Source organism: Camelina sativa, chromosome 14 (assembly GCF_030686135.1).
Source record: "Camelina sativa cultivar CO46 ecotype springtype chromosome 14, ASM3068613v1".
NCBI classification, from domain to species: Eukaryota; Viridiplantae; Streptophyta; class Magnoliopsida; order Brassicales; family Brassicaceae; genus Camelina; species Camelina sativa.
This window is the reverse complement of record NC_141893.1, coordinates 32,462,766-32,483,065: the sequence shown is the minus strand read 5'-3', so window position 1 is coordinate 32,483,065 and position 20,300 is coordinate 32,462,766. Positions and strand designations below refer to the sequence as shown.

The window sequence follows — 20,300 nt, the reverse complement described above, 5'->3', positions numbered from 1 at the left end:
AGAATTAGGCAATAACCATTCACTTTTAAAAGTCGCTACCAGATTTGTTTTTGTTGTTTTTTAAAGAAGGAATAGTTGAATTTGTTAAGGACAATCCCTTCGATAATGATGGTATACAATAATGTTTCTTCATTCTTTCTCCTTTTAAATATGTTTGTGGACGACAAAAAAAAAAAAGGTTTGTGATAAAAATAGAATTAAATATTACTATAGCACTGAGATTTTTCTTTTCTTTTCAAAATAAGATTGTAATTTTTAATTATTTCTCCTTGAATTTTTTATATATTTCCTACTATTTATGTAGTAAGAGTTTATTTTTTATATAAAATCTTTTCAAACAAGAAAATGATCAGAAAACTCACTCAACTTCAAGTTTTAGGGGATCGGATTCTAATTTATAAAGAATTTTGATAACTTCAATAAAATCATAGAAAGTGAATAAATAAAAAATTTAAAAGAATTGTTAGAGAGTTTTCTATAATCTTGTTGATTTGTTTTTTTTTATAATCTTTTAAAGTCTTCCAAACAATCTCAATATTTTAATCATACTTTCCATGATTTTATTTTGTGAAGAAAAGTGTATAAAATCATAAACCAATAACACAAAAATTGAATTCATTAACAATCATAGATTCTTTTGTTTTAGTTGAATAACACCGGAATTTTAATGACTTTATACTATTCTTAATCTAACAACACCATATTCATTAAGATTTTAACTGACCTTTTCACAAATCACGAACTAATAACACCAAATTTTAAGAGAGTTTAGCAAAATCTTGATTGAATAACAACAAATTCTAAGTAACATTTAAAATCATTAAAACTCTTTTTAAATTACAAACCAATAACAACCCTTTACTATTTGAGTGAGTTTATCATGATTCTTTTCTAGAAGACACATGTTCTGTATATTTCTTACTATTTCTGTAGTAATAGTTTATTTAAAAGAGATCAGAAACTCACTCAACTTCAAGTCTTCTTCAACCACAAGTTTTTGGGAATGTTTTAGTTCCATTATGCCAAAATCTAAAAACAAGCCAAGATTTCAAAAGACCAAATAGATTTAGCTAATTGGAGTTGGCAACACTTTCTCTTGGGTTTGAAAACCAACATTGATGTCACAGAGGATCTGGACAAAGTTTCTTACTTCTAATAAGACAATAAACTAAGATGAATAAATAAATAATTTCACAACAAATTTATATTCTTTGTAAAATTTAGCCAACAAAGCTCTTCTTCTTTTACCTGAAGGCTTCAGATTCCTGCGAACTTTTAGTAAAGTTAAATCCATAAAGAAACGATCTTTCTTCACTTCTTTTGAAGTATGATCATCCCAACAAAGGCAATTCCACGAGTGGCCACACCTATGAGAAGCAATATCATTATACATAAATTCCATTCGTTAATGTCGTAGCCACTCTTCATAAGCGATCCACATCGTGTAATCATCCATACTCCATAGTACCTGAAATCCAATATATGAATCAAACCAAGATTTTGAAAGGTAACTTCTTTGTGCTTCTGTTCCAACTTGTTTTCGTACCTTTGAGCATTTCCTATCACAAATGCCTCCAAAGCCCACTTTGGATAACTCAAGTCAGCCATGATCCTAATAGCTTCACTATTCTTCGGTTGGGTTGCAACAAGTGTTAAAACGACTGGAAGAAGAACAGAAAACTGCAAAACCAAGTCTGTCATTAGATACGTAGAGAGTATGATTCGTCTTCAAAAGGGAACTTAGATAAAACTCACCAGCTGGGCTGAGCTCGGTTGGAGAAAGATAGCCAACGCATATGCAATACCGGTCACACAATATACGAGGCAGACCAAAACAATATAGTTATCGAAAAATGTTGATCTCGGATTCGTGAAGAAATAGAACATAGAGAGATAGACCAATGGCTTGACAAGTATATTGAAAAAGTCTATCGTATCTTTGGCAAGGAAGCAGGCCGAGCTACTCATCCCCGAGGCACTTTCTCTCCAGTAATGTAACTTGTCTAGTGAGAATGATCTTAAAGCTGCTATTTTGCAAAGAAGAGCTGACAGAAGAAGAAAAGCAAAAGATAAGATTCATAAGAAGTTAAGAACATGAATCAAGTTCTCAGAAATTGATTAATAACAGTTATGATAGGTTAATAGAGGATTTAATCCAACTTACAGACTGCTATAATAGTATAGGTATAGCCAGGAGCTCCAAAGCTCTCATCACTTGCTTTAATAAGTGATCCTAAACAAGCTCCAGCAAGCAACAATATCAAATAGTCTGTGGCTTGTAATTGAGCTTCTCTCATTCGCTGCTTAGCTATCCTGAAATCAAGAACATAATTCCGTTTCATTCCAACATCCAAGATTTCAACTGATCATAAATAAGTCGTGGAAGATTAAAGAAGAAAACCTTCCAAGGAAATATTTGTATTGTAGCCACATAGAAGGGGTTCTTCTGTGGGACAAATCTCGAGACTTCAAGAAGTTATGCCGTATATTATCACTACGCAACCTGAAATTACAATACACATCTCCCCATAGCTCTGTGGCAAATGTTTGGTTACCAATGTCTGGATTCGTTTCAAGTCCAGCAGCACTGTTGTTCCGCATATCTAATGGAACCGAGTACCCTTTGTGAAGCATCCACCTTTGAGGAAGCTCTTTGTAACCAACACCAGAATTCCCAATTGATATCACAACGCCTTCCAGAATGTCAATGTAGTAGTCAGGAGGGTTGATACGGTCTGGAACATTTATTCCCAACCCCGAGAAGTATTCTTCGACATTGTTGACTGATCCATGGTAAACAATAAGTCCACCTTTCGCGAGAAGTACTAGATCATTGAACGTTTTGAACAAAGTATAACTGCAACAAAGAAACATGAATTAAAAAACTCCATGGCACATAAAGAAGCTATTACCTCTACGGGTGTAACTTATTTTTCAAGATACCTTGGTTGGTGAACAACCATGCAAATATTGACTCCCTCGAGGGCTTCATGCCGAAGTGCTCTAAGAAGAAGCTGTGATGAGGCACTATCCAAGCCAGAGGTAGGCTCATCCAAGAATAAAACCGAAGGCTCCATTACCATTTCTAAACCCACATTCACTCGTTTCCTCTGCCCTCCTGAGATTCCCCGCTTCTCTACTGTACCAACTATAGAATTCCTAACAGCTTGTAGCCCCAAAGAGTCGATGATTCTTTCAACCACAAGAACTTTGTCTGCTTTCGATAGACCCGCAGGTAATCTGCATTTAGCATGGAACCAAAGATTTTCCTCTACTGTCAAGTTTCCATGAACAACATCATCTTGTGGCACAAAACCAATAATTTTTTTATATGAGTGGATTGATTCGGGCTTCCCGTTTATAAGAATCGAACCACTCAATTTGCATCCGACAGCTTTCCCAGCCAAAGCAGATAGCAGACTTGTCTTTCCTGCTCCTGATGGACCCATCACAGCTGTGATCCGACCTGGTTTCATGATTCCTGTGACACATCTCAACACATGCTTACCATTGGACTTTAAGGTAAGAGTTAAATCTCTAAAAGATAACTCCATGAGAGTCCTCTTTCTCGTCTCAGTATTAGTAGCCATTGCAACTATTCCTGAAAACGTAAGATTCTTATTCGCTTGCTCCATGGCTTTCTCCTTCTCAATCCGATCGTACGCATACTTGAAGATTTGGCTCCGTGTTTTCTTAGTTTTGGCCAAATTCTGTCTTTTTACTCTCTTTTCTTCTGCTTCAAGCCTTGCTCTTTCATTACTTACGGCGGCTGCATCATCTTCAATCTCATAACTAGATTGCGCAGCAGAGGAACTCGCAGGACTTGAATATTTTGACATGTCTATATCTTCATCTATCTCAGAAGAGTCCCCACGACCCAACATCATGTGGGTATCCCCATCATGATTGGACTTTTTACCTGAAAATGTCCGATTTATTTGTGCACGGATCTCACTGACATGCTTTTTGGTAGCCTCTCTAGCAGCTTTCCATCTCTGATTAGCTTTTGCTTTCTTCACCGCTGCTTCTCTTGATTTCGCCTGCCTCTTCTCTCTCGTCGTTAGGATTTGATCGGAACAATTGTAGATAATGAGTAGAATAGTACTCACTCCAGCCTGCACAAACAAATTGAAGGCCACTCTTTAAGTGGAAAACCTTAGTTGTACAGATTCAATGATAAGTGAAAAAACTTACGATAACCATAACCCCAAATGCATGCATGTTCTGATTTGCTGTGTTGGGATTGCAGGACGTTAACTTAAAGCAAGCTGCAAAAGACAAGACGTACTTAATAGATAAATATGGAAATAGTAAACATAACTTAGTTTTGTGACAACAAGCAATCATGAATATTCGATGACATACGTTTCTCAGATGTAGACCCCATTCTGCAGTAGTGCCTAAATCAACATAAAAAGTATAACCAGTTATACCAAAAACAGTTTGAAACAAATATGATTCTCAGCTGGATCATTCATTTGATTTAACATAGTAACACAACGTTGAGGACAATTTGTCAGGATAGAACGGAGTTTGAAGGGTCGAAAAAATGAATACCCACTATCACAAGGTACTTTTTGAGTGGTGGTAGGACAATACGATCCCGCGGAACAGAATACTTCACCGCTGGATCTGATATCGGCCCATACATTCGCACCTCCACAAGTGTGGTTTGGTCGTCCTGGTGGTAGTTGATAAGTATACCTACATATTTGACATAACATCTCATCTTATCCCGCAATAATATCACATGTATCATACTAGTCTTTGTATCTAAGATGGAATAAAAAAACTTACGGTTCACATAAGCTTGTAGTCTTATTAAGGGTAGCTAAGGGACAATGAGCACCAAGGGGACAAGCTTTTCAAGAACAAAAAATTCAGAAACAGTGTTAGTTAGACCATTCCATATAGATAAGAAAAGCTTATAAACCATGAAGGCGTTTATAAATTGCTTACGTATCATGCAGGTGAGGCCACGGGGGCAGAAAAACCCTTCACAGCAAGCCATACAGTTTTCTGTTCTTTCAGGAAAATCTTTGGAGTTTTGTAGGTCGACTTGTTCGGTTGGTTCAACACTACAGCCCCATCCAGGTTCACAACCAGAGACCCATGAAGTCAAGTTGCAATTTACATTTGGTTGCAAGTGGCCTTGGCTATTCGACTTATTGAAAAAAGCATTAAAATAGAACTTCATCTCTGCTGCTGTACAGATACGCCTACCAATGTCACCTGTTCCAAACCGAAAATGTAAACACATAAAAAGATATGAAAATTATGTCATCAGATTAACTCCAGGAACCATAACAGTGTTCCTATAAAATCATCAAATCGTCGATCTTCCATTCCATCTTTTTTAAACAGATTAATTTTCTGTTTTGGTTCGTTCTAAGTAATAGTCAGTACCTTTGGTTTTCTGAATGCAAGAAGATAAGAAGTCCAAGTTGGTGGAGAAGTTAAAAGCTTTGTTCCAATCAGCATCCCTGAGATAGTGATTTCAACAAAAGGATAAACAACCTGATCAAAATATCTCACAAGACTTTAGTAAGCTCAAAGAGTATATCACCTACAGCACCTACGAGTTAATTAGCAAGTGAAGCTATCAATGCATCAACTATACTAAGATCAAAGAATTGAAAGTTCCACATCCTCTTTAGGAATGCTGATATCTTAGTAAATAAATAAAAGACTAAGGTGAAATCTTAATCAGAAAAATGAGACATTTGATTGCATTAGTGATACAAGTCTACAAAATTAGAAACCAAAGCAAAGCAAATATAGTGCAAGATTACAGTTTAAGAGAAAGAAAACTGACGGGTCTTTGATGCAAAACTTTGCTCTGGTACCGAGCTCACGATTAAGAGCAGCTGTGCTATTAGAAAGCCTGCTGTAAACCATCTGTGTAACGAGTGGAAGAACAGCTGGATTTTCGAACTCACTGGTGTCCCCAATAGTTTGACCATTCCCAACATAACAAACCAACCACAGAACTAAGATAACCAATCTGAGATTAGATCCATATTTAAGCCAACTTCGCCGTTTCACACTCATCTTGAGATTCAAAACCCTTAAAAAACACAAAATAGAAAATGACTAAATCAGATGCAAAAACAACAACTAACAAAAACATAAAAAAACTTGCTTGATATATCAAGTTAGATGAAACGTTTTGAGACATTGTGATTTGTGAATGGAGAGGGAAGAAACGTGAAGGAAGTTGGAGAAAACGATGGTGCAAAGACTAAAATGGTGATCTATGTGTGCGACGAACGTGACTGAAACAATGTGAAAAACGACCCATATCTTAATATTTTTTAAAATCAATCTGTTAAGCTTGATTTTTGGGTTTAGCTACATAAAGGTTAAATCTTTATTAGACTTATCACATCACATCTCAGCTCTTTTAACAAATTAAGCAGAAACGAACTCCAAAACAATCTAATTTGAGAACCCAGAAACTTGAAAATTGCTTTCTTTGTCTCCAGATCACATTCGACCACCATCACAAAAACATCGCAAGTTTCAATTTTTATTCCTTAGATTCTACAGACTAGAAGAGTTAAACCAGGATAAACGGAAGAGAAGGGAAAAAAAAAACGTACATTGTGACTTGTGAGGCATTAAAGTTCATGACTTGGGAGCTGAAGAATCCATGAAAATTGAAGTTGCTATATTTTCGGGGAAGCTTTTTAAACTATTAGTCTGAGATATGCAGATTTAATCTGTCGTCATTGTCATTGACCTTATAATAAGAAGGAAGAAGGAAGAATGAAGAATGAAGAAGGAAGAAGAAGAGAGTGCGTTGAATGATTTCATTAGGACAAGGAAAGGACATGTAGACCTAGTAATTATAATTACAGTTACTTAAAATCTGTAACAGAATCAACCTTTTTACCCATTGATTTAGGAATATATATATTTTCTTTCTAAGTTTATTCAAAAATTTCTTTAAGTAAGAATGATAAGAAATATTTGTTATGTGGCAACTTTTCCTAATATACAAATATTGTTTACTGTTGCATTACTAATATAGTGACTAAGAAAATGAAATTTCTGTTTTTGATTAGTATTAAAAAATAAAAAATGCAGATTTCTCTTGTTCTAATATCAAAAAAGTTTTATGTAGAAAAGTCATTTCAAAATTGTAATCCTGACTTTTTGTATATAAATTGTAATTGACTATTCTATATATTAAATTTTGTAGAATATAAATATTCTCATGACTATAAAATGTACACAATGGAGAAAATTTGAATATTAGTCATCATGAAGAATTAAAATTAGGATACTTGCGGATTCGTCCATGTGTTACAACTTACAATCAATGGTCGCATGATTTTAATGAATTTTGCTGAGTCCAAATTTGGAAGACAGAAAATAACAAAAAAAAAAAAAAAAAACACTGAAATTTTTTTATTAACATCAAGGGATGACGACCGAAATTTTTTATTAACATCAAAATTGTAACCCTGACTTTTTGTATAATTGTAATTGACTATTCTATATATTAAATTTTGTAGAATAATAATATTTTCATGACTATAAAATGTACACAATAGAGAAAATTTGAATATTAGTCATCATGAAGAATTAAATGTAGGATATTTGCGGATTCGTCCATGTATTTACAACTTACAATCAACTGGTCCCATAATTAATGAATTTTTTGCTGAGTCCAAATTTGGAAGACACTGAAATTTTATTAACATCAAGGGATTACTGAAAAGGCGAAAACTCTCAATCAAGAACAAACAATGAATGACTTTTTAAAACTTATCAAGAGTCTATAACCACATGTCTGTCTTTGTGACGTGAAGAGCTAGAACATATCTTCTTAAGCAAATCAACTATGATGTTATTAATCAAATTTGATATGAAACTCTCTGTTTGTTTTTAGTTTTTACTATATCGTCGTCTCCATCCACTCAGGCTCTGTCCAATAGGGTGGTCCGAATTCCGAAATGCAACAACCTAAGGCTTATTACCCGCTAAAAATATTTACTCAAATATTTACATAAGGAAAATATATATATATATATATATATATATATTGTTAAAGAAAAACCAAATGTTTTATATCTATTTGTGCAGTAAGAAAATGATCAGAAACTCACTCAACTTTCAAGTCTTGTTCAACCAGAAGTAGTTTTTGGTAATGTTTTAATTCAATTATGCCAAATTCTAAGAACAAGCCTTAATTAGTTTTAAAAGAGCTTTAGAGCATCATTACTCCAGTAACTTAGTGGGTTACTCTTAATTCTGGGGCCCAAAATTAGATTATAAAACTAATATTTGAGTCCAATACGCCGAGTATCGGTTTTATGGGAAGGTTTGGGAGTAACCCCTTGAGCAACAATACGTGTCTTGGTGAACTGATAAATATAAAAGGTAATTTTTTTTTTCTCATATTTTTTTCATTCTTTCTCGACATCTCTCTTCTTTCTCTTCTCTCTCGTTCGTGGAGGATAAATCGCGATTCTTCTCCATCGAAAAAATCAACCGATTAACATCAAATCATTGATTTATCCGGCTAATCTCGATGGTTTTTGGGATAAACGGAGGGTGATTGGAGATTGTATTGGCGTAACCCAGCTTATTAGGGTTTGTCACTTCGGTTCTCACGATTTGGCGACGGCGAAGGTTCCACAGTGGTGGGACAACGATGGCGGAGGAGTGGTGGGACAACGGCGGATGTCCGGCGAGGTCCACCGTCTAACGAATTGGAGAGATACGGTTCGTCTTCTGATCTATGTTTTTTTTGTTTCTGTAATTCATCTCTGGTGGTCTTGAATTGTTAGGGTTTCGTATTAATTCGATTGCTTGTTAGAATTGTTAATCTTTGTTGTCGATTTGACTTATTAGGCATCGAGTGTGAGATTAATTTGATGTTAATCTAGGTTTTGAAATTTGTTTGTATGATTTAGGGTTTCGGTTTAATTAATGATTATTGTCTGATAGCTTTTTATGAATGAGTGGCTTATTATGTTCTTGTTTTGTGTTATAGCTTTTGTGTTATAGCTTTGTATGTTCTTGTTTTGTGTTTTGTGTTTCTGTTACCCGTGTGTCTTTTTATTGGTAGAGTGTAAATGTAGTTCGATGTTTAACAAGATTGTCTTGTTTTCTGTGAGGTTCTCATGAACTGGATATAGCGGTTAAATGATGAAGAGTGGTGTTCATGAAGTGGTTTACCGGTTGGACAGTCAAAATTGATAAGGTATGGTCCTATAACTCTCATATGTTGTTGTTAGGTTTTTTATGAGATGTGATTGGGATGAATGAGTTGGTTTTGTTGTTCTTGTTCTGTTTTGTTAATCTTTCTGTTATAGATTGTTCTTGTTCTTGTTCTAACTGTGAGTTCTTGTTCTAGTTCGGTTTACATATTAACTGTTCTTGTTCTGTTTTGATAAAACTGTGAGTTCTTGTTCTAGTTTGATGTTTTTTATAAATAATTGTGCTAAAAGGTATGATTTGGGATGTTTTGCCGTGTCCTGTTTTCTTTTTTTGCTCAAGTGTTTTAAAATATTTTGGGAACCCGATTGTTGTTCTTTCGCACAATTATTTTGGAAGGTGAAATTTGTTTCTAGTTTGAATAAAAAGCATAATTACACTGGTTTATTGAGAAACATGATTGAATTTGAATTTAGTATTGACTTTAAACATCACATTTTGGAAAATTTGTACACAAGTAGATTTACTGAAAAGTTATTCAGTTGTCTACTCATAGAGATATACTGAAAAGTATATCTCTTGTCAACTAAACACTCATTAGCTTTTTACCTCAATTAAACTTTACTTTTTTTATCTAACCTTTAGTTAAAAAGCTAACCTAACCTTGAGTTCAATATAAACCCTCATTGTTAAACAATATAAACCCTCAATCTACAAACCCTTTTAGTTAAACATAAGCTTTCATTAAACACAAACAATGGATCCTAGAAATCCTTATCGTTTGTCATCAGAAAATTATGTTGATCTTTTGAATTCTCAAATAGATCCCAACGTTTATGATAATCCTAACCCTCCACATTCTGCTAAATCCTCTCAGCCTATTCAATTTAGCAACCCATTCTCTTCTCAGCCACCCCACTTTACCTCAACATTATCTTCTCAGCCCCCTCATTTTAGCTCAACATTCTCTTCTCAGCCTCTTAACTTTAGCCCAAAACATCCGAAACTGAAGACTGTATAGAGGTTACAGTTGAAGAGACTGAAGAAGACGGCGGCAGAGGAAGTAGGAAGCGGTGGAGTGCAGAGGAAGATGCCAACCTCATAAGTGCTTGGTTGAACATAAGCAAGGATCCAGTTGTAAGTAATGAGCAGCGGTTAACAAGTTTATGGAAGAGAGTTGCAGACTATTACAAAGCAAATGATGGATCAGCCGGTTCAAACGCAAGAGGGCCTTCACAATGTAAGGCTAGGTGGAACAAGATAAACCACCAAGTCAACAAGTTTGTGGGATGTTACGCACAAACAAGTACAAGAAGGAAAAGTGGAGAATCAGAAGATGACGTGATGAGAATGGCGTATGAGCTTTACAATAACGACATGAAGAAGCCATTTATGCTTGGACATTGCTGGAGGGAGCTGAAGCACGATCAGAAATGGATCACAAAAGAATGTAACCACAAGCGGACTAAGCTTGCATCTGAGACTACTACTACGTGCAATGATGGATCTGAGAAGAGGCCTCCGAGGGTTAAAGCTACTAAGAACAAAGGGAAGAAACCGACTGTTAGTATTGATGTTGAGGATGGTTCTGTCCGTAAGTTAGATAAGATCATTGCAATGAAGGATCAAGAACAAACGGCTAAAGAGAGGCACGACAAGATGAGATTGCTAGACAGCCTGGTTAACAAGAGTGAACTAACACCAGCTGAAGTGCTACTTAGAGACAAACTAGTAGATCAAATGTTGACAAACATTTAGGTTTCAATTCTTTTCATTTGTTATATTTAACTCTTGTGTGTCTTTCTCATGTTGTCACCATTCTATGTCTCTCATGTTAATATGTTTTGTTGTGCTTAACTCTACTTGTATTCTTTTGTTTCAGGTTTCGGGTCATCAAATGTAGCTGTGGACAGTCACGTGAAGAGAAGAAGCTATCTTGTTGTGGAACATGTCACATATTTGGGATGTTTTGTTGATGTGAAGGGTTATGTCTAAATGGCTTATGATGTTTGTAAGGATTGTATGGCTTTTGATGTTTGTATGATTTAGTTGTATTTGTTTGGTTGTATTTGTTTGGCAATGACAGTCACGGTTTTATTTGTTTTGCAAGGACAGTCACAGCTTTGCCTTTTGTAAGGGTTGTATGTACACCCACTAAATTAGTTTGTTTGCTTGTGTCTCTAGTGTTAAGTCTATATATTGGACAACTTTTTCTTCTTCATTTGCAACAACATTTACTCCATTACACCCGCAAACAAACTCTCTTTCCTCCTATCTTCACTTCTCCTCCTATACCAAAGAAAAATCCTTCTCCATTACAAAATAAATTAAACTTCCCATAAGCCTTCTACTAAACCCAAATTGTCAAAAGATGTCTAATTGGAGTTCCGATCAAGAAGTTGATGATATTGTAGAGGATGAAGTTGATAGTATAGTGGAGGATATCCAATACAACTACACTCACCCAGATGTACCATCAGCTCCAATTATCCGAAGAGTCCACATTAATAGAGACCGCGAAGAAGGTCACGCTCGGCTATGGAATGATTATTTTAGTGATAATCCGACTTACACTCAAGCTATGTTCCGCCGTCGTTTTAGAATGAACAAACCATTGTTTATTCGTATTGTTAATGCTATTGAGAATGGAGTCCCATACTTTAGACAAAGGCGAGATGCTACTGGAAGGCTCGGCCTTTCTGCACTTCAAAAATGTACGTCGGCTATTCGTATCATGGCGTACGGATGTTCGGCAGATGCGGTGGATGAATATTTACGACTCGCTGAAACAACCGCCCACAAATGCCTTCTACATTTTGTTGAGGGAGTTATAAATCTGTTTGGAGACGAGTATCTCAGAAGACCTACAGCTGAAGACCTCCAACGATTGATGAATATTGGAGAACAACGGGGTTTCCCCGGAATGGTAGGGAGCATAGATTGTATGCATTGGGAGTGGAAGAATTGTCCCACTGCATGGAAAGGACAATATTCACGTGGATCTGGAAAACCGACAATCGTACTAGAGGTTGTGGCTTCACAAGATTTATGGATTTGGCAAGCATTTTTCGGACCACCAGGTACGTTAAATGATATCAATGTTTTGGACCGCTCACCGGTGTTTGATGATATCCTAGAGGGCCGAGCTCCGAGAGTTATATACGTTGTCAATGGAAGGCAATACAAAATGACGTACTACCTAACTGACGGTATCTATCCCAAATGGGCAACTTTCATCCAATCCATTACACTTCCACGTGGTCGAAAAGCAAAACTCTTTGCTTAAAATCAAGAAGCATGTCGTAAAGATGTAGAGCGTGCATTTGGAGTCTTGCAAGCTCGATTTGCAATCGTGAAGAATCCTGCACTTTTTTGGGATAAAAGAAAAATAGGGAAAATAATGAGAGCATGTATCATCTTGCATAACATGATAGTGGAAGACGAACGACATGAATACAATTTCTACTATCCAACAGAGTTCTATTACGGAGAAGGAAGCGGAACTTCCCGAGTCGATTTATCGTATTCTACAGATATGCCAACAACTATAAATAATATGATGGGCATTCGGAATGACCTTCATGATACACAAATGCATGATCGTTTGGAGAAAGACTTGATTGAACATATCTGGCAAAAAATTGGGGCAATCGCACAATAAATCTTATTCCGAATTTTGTTTAATATGTTTAATATTTCGAATTTTATAAATTATGTTTACTATTCCGAATTTTGTAAAATATGTTTAATATTCTAAAGTTTGTAAAATTTAATTGTTTTCTATTTTAATAATTGTTTGTAATATAAAAAAAATTTAATAATTGTTTTGTCATTTTATATAATTAAAGTTTGATAATTAATAAACACAAATTAAAAAATTATTATTTAAATGTTTGAGCAACCTTATTTTGGGTTCTCTAGTAATAGAGTGATTTTGCTTAAGTTTCTCTTAGGGTTACTTCACTTAATTTAGTATTAATTATATACTTAATTAATATGGGAGTAACTATGGTGGGTTACTCCACTAATGGTGGTCTTATAGATTACTAGCTAATCTGATTTGACAACACTTTCTCTTGGGTTTGAAAACCAACATCACAGACACAAAAGATGTGTACAAAGTTTCTTACTCTAATAGGAGAAGGAACTACGATGAACATATAAATTTCATAACAAATCCTTATATTCTTCTGTCTATCCGGAAGCTTCAGATTCCTGCGAACAAAGGAACGGTCTTTCTTCACTTTTTTTTAAGTAAGATCATCCCCACAAAGGCAATTCCACGAGTGGCCACACCTACGAGAAGCAGTATCATTATACATAGATTCCATTCGTTAATGTCGTAGCCATACTTCCAAAGCATACCACACCGCGTAATCATCCATACTCCATAGTACCTGAAACCCAATAAATGTACAGAAGGAATCAAACCAAGCTTTTGGTAGGTAATTAACTTCTTTATGCTTTTTGCTTTTCCAACATGTTTTCGTACCTTTGAGCATTTACTATCACAAATGCCTGCAACGCCCACTTTGGATAGCTCAAGTCAGCCATTATCCTAATAGCTTTACTATCATCCTTCGGTCGGGATGAAACAAGTGTTAAAACGACTGGAAGAAGAACAGAAAACTGCAATAAAATCCCCAATAAGTTTGTCGATTAGAATTAAGTACAGAGAGTATGATTCTTCTTCTTCGAAAGGAAACTCACCAGCTGTGCTGAGCTTGGTTGGAGAAAGATAGCCAAGGCATATGCAATACCGGTCACACAATATACGAGGCAGGCCAAAATAATATAGTTATCCAAAAATGTGGATCTTGGATTCGTGAAGAAATAGAACATAGAGAGATAGACCAATGGCTTGACAAGTACATTGAAAAAGTCTATTGTATCTTTGGCAAGGAAGCAGGCAGAGCTACTCATCCCCGAAGCACTTTCTCTCCAGTAATGTAACTTGTCTAGTGAGAATGATCTTAAAGCTGCTATTTTGCAAAGAAGAGCTGACAGATGAAGAAGAAGAAAAACAAAAAAAGACACAAGATCCATAAGAACATGAAGAAATTTTTCAGAAATTGATTAATAACAGTAATGATCCAACTCACAGACTGCGATAATAGTGTAGGTATAGCCAAGATATCCAAAGCTCTCATCAGCACTTTTTTTAGTAAGTAATCCTAAACAAGCTCCAGCAAGCAACAAGATCAAATAGTCTGTGGCTTGTAACTTAGCTTCTCTCATTTGCTGCTTAGCTACCCTGAAATCAAGAACATAGCTCTTCTTTATTCCGACATCCAAGAATCAACTGCTCTTAAATAAGTCACATAGAAAATTTGAGAAGATCAAACCTTCCAAGAAAATATTTGTATTGTAGCCACATAGAAGGGGTTCTTCTGTGGGACAAATCTCTAGACTTCAAGAAGTTGTGCTGTATTTTATCACTACGCAACATGGAATTACTCTTCACATCTCCCCACAGCTCTCTGGCAAATGTTTGTTCTGCATTACCGTGTGAATTATTACCAATGTCTGGATTCGTTTGAAGACCATCAGCACTGTTGTTCCGCATATCTAATGGAACCGAGTACCCTTTGTGAAGCATCCACCTTTGAGGAAGCTCTTTGTAATCAACACCAGAATTCCCAATTGTTATGCCTTCAAGAACGTCGATGTAATAGTCAGGAGGGTTGATACGGTCTGGAACATTTATTCCCAACCCGGAGAAGTATTCTTCGACATTGTCGACTGATCCATGGTAAACAGTAAGTCCACCTTTCGCGAGAAGTACTAGATCATTGAACGTTTTGAACAAAGTGTAACTGCAACAAATTCAGAAATATGAATTAAAAAAAACTTCATGGCACATGATAAAGATATTTCCTCTACGTGTAACTTGTTTTACAAGATACCTCGGTTGGTGAACAACCATGCAAATGTTGACTCCCTCGAAGGCTTCATGCCGAAGTGCTCTAAGAAGAAGCTGTGATGAGGCACTATCCAAGCCAGAAGTAGGCTCATCCAAGAATAAAATCGAAGGCTCCATTACCATTTCTAAACCCACATTGACTCGTTTCCTCTGCCCTCCTGAGATTCCCCGCTTCTCCACCGTACCAACTAAAGAATTCCTCACAGCTTGTAGCCCCAAAGAGTCGATGGTTCTTTCAACCACAAGAACTTTGTCTGCTTTCGATAGACCCGCAGGTAATCTGCATTTAGCATGGAACCAAATATTTTCTTCTACCGTCAAGTTTCCATGAACAACGTCATCTTGTGGCACAAAACCAATAATTTTTTTATATGAATGGATTGATTCTTGCTTCCCGTTTATAAGAATCGAACCACTCAGTTTGCAACCAACAGCTTTACCAGCCAAAGCAGAGAGCAGACTTGTCTTTCCTGCTCCTGATGGACCCATCACAGCTGTGATCCGACCTGGTTTCATGCTTCCTGTGACACATCTCAACACATGCTTACCATTGGACTTCAAGGTAAGAGTTAGATCTTTATAAGAAAGCTCCATGAGAGGTCTTTTATTCCTCGTCTCAGTATTACTAGCCATTGAAACTATTCCTGAAAAGTTAAGATTCTTATTCTCTTGCTCCATGGCTTTCTCCTTCTCGATCTGATCATATGCAGCCTTGAATATTTGGGTCTGTGTTTGCTTTGCTTTAGCCAAATTCTTTCTTTTTACGCTCTCTTCTTCTATTTCAAGACTTGCTCTTCTTTCATTACTTACGGCTGAACTAGACTGCGCTTGCGAAGCAGAGGAACTCGAATGTTTCGACATTTCTATGTCTTCATATACCTCAGAAGCAGAGTCCCCAGGACCTAACATCATGTGGGTATCACCATCATGATCGGATTTTTTACCTGGAAATGTCCGAGTTATTTGCGCACCGATCTCACGTACATGCTTTTTTGCAGCCTCTCTAGCACCTTTCCATCTCTGATGAGCTCTCGCTTTCTTGACGGCTGCTTCTCTTGACTTCGCCTGCCTCTTTTCCCTGATCTTTAGGATGTGATCGGAACAATTGTAGATAATGAGTAGAATAGTACTCACTGCAGCCTGCACAAACATACATATTGAAATTGAAGTGAATGACACTTTTTTAGTAGTGGAAACCCAATTTGCTAGTCTTGGATATTCCAGTAATAACTGAATAAAAAAACTTACGATAAACATAATCCCAAACGCATGTATGTTCTGATTTCCTGTGTTGCGTTTGCAGGACGATAACTTCAAGCAAGCTGCAGAAGCCAAGACGTACTTAAGAGATGCATGGAGATAGTTAACATTACTAATTATTGGTTAACAAGCGATCATGAATATTCGATATGACTTACGTTTCTCAGATGTTGACCCCTTTCTGCAATAGTGCCTAAATCAACATAAAAAGGAATAACCACTTAAGATATAGACAAACTCTGATTCTCAGCTAAATCATTAATCTGTTATTATATTCAAATTATCCATCTAAATGTTTTACTTCCAAATGAACCATCCAAATGTTCCATCTAAATGATACATCAAAAATATGTTAATTGATTTCCATTTTTGTTGGTTTGATGCCATATGAATGAACATCTGTTTGTTTGGTTACATCTCCATCTAGGTGATTTTAATTAGAAAGTGACTAAAATGCTCATGTTTTAATTTAACTATATTGTTAATTTTAAGTATAATAATCTTTAATCTAAAGTATATTTACAACAAATCATGTTTTAATAATGTTTAAAAATTACAAATTGATTTTTCGCATAAATTGATAAAGTAATATTCATATTTGCATTTTTCTGAAATAGAAATATATTTCAAGTACCATTTAAAAATAAAACATAATTTAACAGTTATTGCAGATAAATTCAATTTTATGATTTGTGGAAAATGTGATTTGGAGTTTTGGCCGGTAAATATATTTTTTTTGGTTTTAGCAGAAAAATATGATTTTGCGATTTTGGTAGGAAAATATGATTTTCAATTTTAGTTGAAGCATATTTTACAGTTTTGGTAGACAAAATATTGTAATTTGCAAAATAATTGTAAAATTATCATTTTTGAAGACAAATGATTCATTTGGATAATTGAGGCATAGTTGTAATTTGTTATTTTTGATTAAACCAACTTCATCTAAACGATTCAACTAGATTCATGCAAGTGAATATTATTTTTTTGCCTAAATTTTTTTGCACAATTTTAAATAAAAACGAACCAGAGGAGCAAATAAACATTGGCATAACAGAGTAACACAACGTTGAGGAAAATTTGTCAGGATAGAATGAATTTTGAAGGGGCGAAGAAATGAATACCCTTTTTCACAAGCTACTATTTTATCGGTGGTTGGGCAATGCGATCCCGCAGGACAGAATATTTCACTGCTGGAAGTGATATCGGCCCATACATTCGCACCTCCACAAGTGTGGCTTGGTAGTCTTAGAGTTGGTGGTAGTTGATAAGTATACCTACAGATTTGACATAACATCTTATTATCTTATCCCGCAATAATATCACATATATGAATCATATTAGTATTTGTATCTAAGATGGAATAAAAAAAAAACTTACGGTTCACATATGCTTGTAGTCTTATTAAGGGTAGCTAAGGGACAATGAGCACCAAGGGGACAAGCTTTTTTCAAAACAGAACAAAAAAAAAAAAAAAAAAAATCAGAAACAGTGTTAGTTTAGACCAAATAGATGAGAAAACACCTTCTAAATTAAACCATATGAAGGCGTTTTATGAACTGCTTACGTATCATACAAGTGAGGCCACGAGGGCAGAAAAACCCTTCACAGCAAGTCATACAGTCTTTTTTTCTTTTAGGAAAATCTTTGGAGTTTGGCAGGTCGACTTGTTCGATTATATCAAGACTACAGCCCCATCCAGGTTCACAACCAGAATCCCATGCAGTCAAGTTGCAATTTACATTTGGCTGCCACTGCCAATATTCCGTGTCATTTGCTTTATTGAAAGAAGCATTAAAATAGAACTTCATCTCTGCTGTTCCACAGATACGCCCAACAATATCACCTGTTCCAGACCAAAAGTGTAAGCACATAACAAGATCCAATCTATGTCATCAGATTAATTACTCCAAGAACCATAAGAAACGTGAGAGTTCTGAAACAACCAAGAACCATCAAATCGTCGATCTTTCATCTTTTTACAACAACCAAGTAGCAAATAATTATCTGTTTCGGTCGTGCTAACTGCTAAGTAAAAGTCAGTACCTTTGGTTTTCTCAATGCACTTAGATAAGAAATCCAAGTTGGTGGAGAAGTTAAAAGCTCTGTTCCATTCAGAATCCCTGAGATAGTGATTTCAACAAAGGGATAAAAAACCTGACCAAAATATCTCACAAGACTTTTTGTAAGCTCAAAGAGTATATTTTCACCTACAGGACCTACGAGTTAATTAGCAAGTGAATCTATCAACTGCATCCACCATACTAAGATCAAAGAATTGAAAGTTCCAGATTACAATTTAAGAGAAAGAAAACTTACAAGTCTTTGAAGCAAAACTTTGCCCTGTTACCAAGATCACGACTAAGAGCAGCGGTAGTATTAGAAACCCAGCGATAAACCACCTTTGTAACGAGGGGAAGAAGAGCTGGATTGTCTTCGAACTCACTGATGTTCGAAATAGTTTGACCATTCCCAACATAACAAACCAACCACAGAACTAAGATAACCATTCTGAGATTAGATCCATGTTTGTGCCAACTTCGCCGGTTCACACTCATCTTGAGATTCAAAAGCCTTAAAGAAGAACACATCATAGAAAGTGTGACTATATCAGATGCAAAAACAACAACTAACAAAAACATAAATGTTGAATCTTTATTTGTCTTATCACATCACATCACAAACAGCTAAACATCGCATGTTTTAGTCTAAACTCCAGAGACTAAAAGAGATGAACGAGGACCAATGAACGTACATTGTGACTTGTGAGGCATTGAAGCTCATGACTTGGGAGCTGAAGAATCCATGCATGGGAAATAAAGTTGCTATATTCTTGGGGAAGCTTTTTAAACTAAAAGAGTTAAACCGGGATCAATGGAAGAGAAATATATAAAAGATACGTATATCATGTGACTTGTGAGGCGTTGAAGTTCATGACGTGGGAGATGAAGAATCCATGAAAAATGAAGTTGCTAAATTATTGGGGAAGCTTGTTAAAATAGTAATTTACATACTTGACCTCGACAAGAGGGAAGACGAAGACGAAGACAAAGATGAAGACGAAGACGAAGACGAGGGTGCGTTGAATAATTCTTAGGACATGGACATGATGTAGACCTAGTTAAATCTACAGTTAACTAAATGAGAAGAATAGTAATCGGATGCTGGATGGAGATTTTTTATAACGTGAGTTTCGGTAGATACATGACGTTTTCATACAATAACAATAAAAATAGGATGTTCATACGTAAAATAACAATTAAAGAAGAGAAAGATGACAAAGATTTGTGCGTAAAATAACCGTTAGACAAGAGAAAGATGACAAAGAAAGGAGATTGTGATTCAATTGTGTGGCCAAATTGAACCACCCGAAAGTTCAAAGCAATTTCATTTCAACTTCAATATCAGTGACGTGATGAGCTACACACTACCCAAAAAAAAAATCAGCTATAAACTATTAAACAAATTTGCACTATAGTATTTTTTGAAACCTCCATCATCTGAAGACCATCAGAAGGAATTAGACAAATGATTCAACTGAATCACGAACCAATAATCTATATTTGGTTCAAAAAATTTCAAATTTGATATTAAACTCTCATTGTTATTACTATATCGTCTTCTGCATCCATTACTATATATCATTTTTAACAGCCTAAAAGTGATTTGTTTAGATTTTTAAAACTTTTACTTTAACAAAAAGAATTAGAACCCAAAATTTTCTCAATTAATCTTTTATTGATTTTTCTCTTTTTATAGTTTCTACAACCATTATTTCATATTTTTTTTTCATTTTTTACTTTCAATTTTTTTGTTAAATTTATATTTAAAATGTTCAGCTTTTAAGGTTTATTTTTCATAGTTTTTAAATAAGATTATCGATTGTTGGAAGTCGTCATCAATTTTTTGGATATCAAATTACAACTATATATATTGTTTGGATATAGATATA

At 35.4% G+C, this 20,300-nt stretch overlaps 2 protein-coding genes across 4 annotated transcripts; both read right to left on the bottom strand.

The window, feature by feature from the left end:
• Nucleotides 1–1,046: 1,046 nt before the first annotated feature.
• On the bottom strand, nt 1,047–6,999 carry LOC104742859 (ABC transporter G family member 24). 2 transcript variants are annotated; one of them, XM_087484108.1, is made up of 14 exons: nt 6,603–6,999; nt 5,816–6,067; nt 5,407–5,483; nt 4,960–5,232; nt 4,798–4,861; nt 4,558–4,704; nt 4,366–4,400; nt 4,195–4,268; nt 2,944–4,115; nt 2,402–2,857; nt 2,165–2,313; nt 1,756–2,045; nt 1,547–1,680; nt 1,047–1,468 (listed from the first exon to the last, which is right to left on the bottom strand). In XM_087484108.1, exons 1-14 carry the CDS (start codon nt 6,629–6,631, stop codon nt 1,312–1,314), a joined length of 3,309 nt encoding a protein of 1,102 aa, XP_087340234.1. In that variant the 5' UTR covers nt 6,632–6,999; the 3' UTR covers nt 1,047–1,311. The 2 variants fall into 2 exon arrangements, with proteins under 2 accessions (XP_087340234.1, XP_087340235.1); XM_087484109.1 differs by having other exon boundaries at nt 4,562–4,704; nt 6,603–6,822.
• Nucleotides 7,000–13,227: 6,228 nt separating this feature from the next.
• LOC104742861 (ABC transporter G family member 24) lies at nt 13,228–19,454 on the bottom strand. 2 transcript variants are annotated; one of them, XM_010463929.3, is made up of 14 exons: nt 19,104–19,454; nt 18,668–18,922; nt 18,395–18,471; nt 17,916–18,194; nt 17,729–17,792; nt 17,473–17,625; nt 16,510–16,544; nt 16,340–16,413; nt 15,075–16,231; nt 14,514–14,984; nt 14,271–14,422; nt 13,879–14,168; nt 13,661–13,797; nt 13,228–13,565 (listed from the first exon to the last, which is right to left on the bottom strand). In XM_010463929.3, exons 1-14 carry the CDS (start codon nt 19,157–19,159, stop codon nt 13,409–13,411), a joined length of 3,357 nt encoding a protein of 1,118 aa, XP_010462231.2. In that variant the 5' UTR covers nt 19,160–19,454; the 3' UTR covers nt 13,228–13,408. The 2 variants fall into 2 exon arrangements, with proteins under 2 accessions (XP_010462231.2, XP_087340233.1); XM_087484107.1 differs by lacking the exon at nt 19,104–19,454 and having other exon boundaries at nt 18,668–19,005.
• Nucleotides 19,455–20,300: the final 846 nt, after the last annotated feature.

Bases quoted from the DNA above. Each gene is read 5' to 3' on its own strand.
- LOC104742859 (XM_087484108.1), bottom strand. From the start codon at position 6,631: ATGAACTTTAATGCCTCACAAGTCACAAT. The intron at 5,484-5,815 runs GTCAGTTTTCTT...TCACTATCTCAG, and splicing joins AAGTTTTGCATCAAAGACCC to GGATGCTGATTGGAACAAAG. The intron at 4,116-4,194 runs GTAAGTTTTTTC...TTGTTTGTGCAG, and splicing joins CATTTGGGGTTATGGTTATC to GCTGGAGTGAGTACTATTCT.
- LOC104742861 (XM_087484107.1), bottom strand. From the start codon at position 18,990: ATGTTTTTGTTAGTTGTTGTTTTTGCATCTGATATAGTCACACTTTCT. The intron at 18,472-18,667 runs GTAAGTTTTCTT...TCACTATCTCAG, and splicing joins AAGTTTTGCTTCAAAGACTT to GGATTCTGAATGGAACAGAG. The intron at 16,545-17,472 runs GTATTCATTTCT...ATGTTGATTTAG, and splicing joins ATAGTAGCTTGTGAAAAAGG to GCACTATTGCAGAAAGGGGT.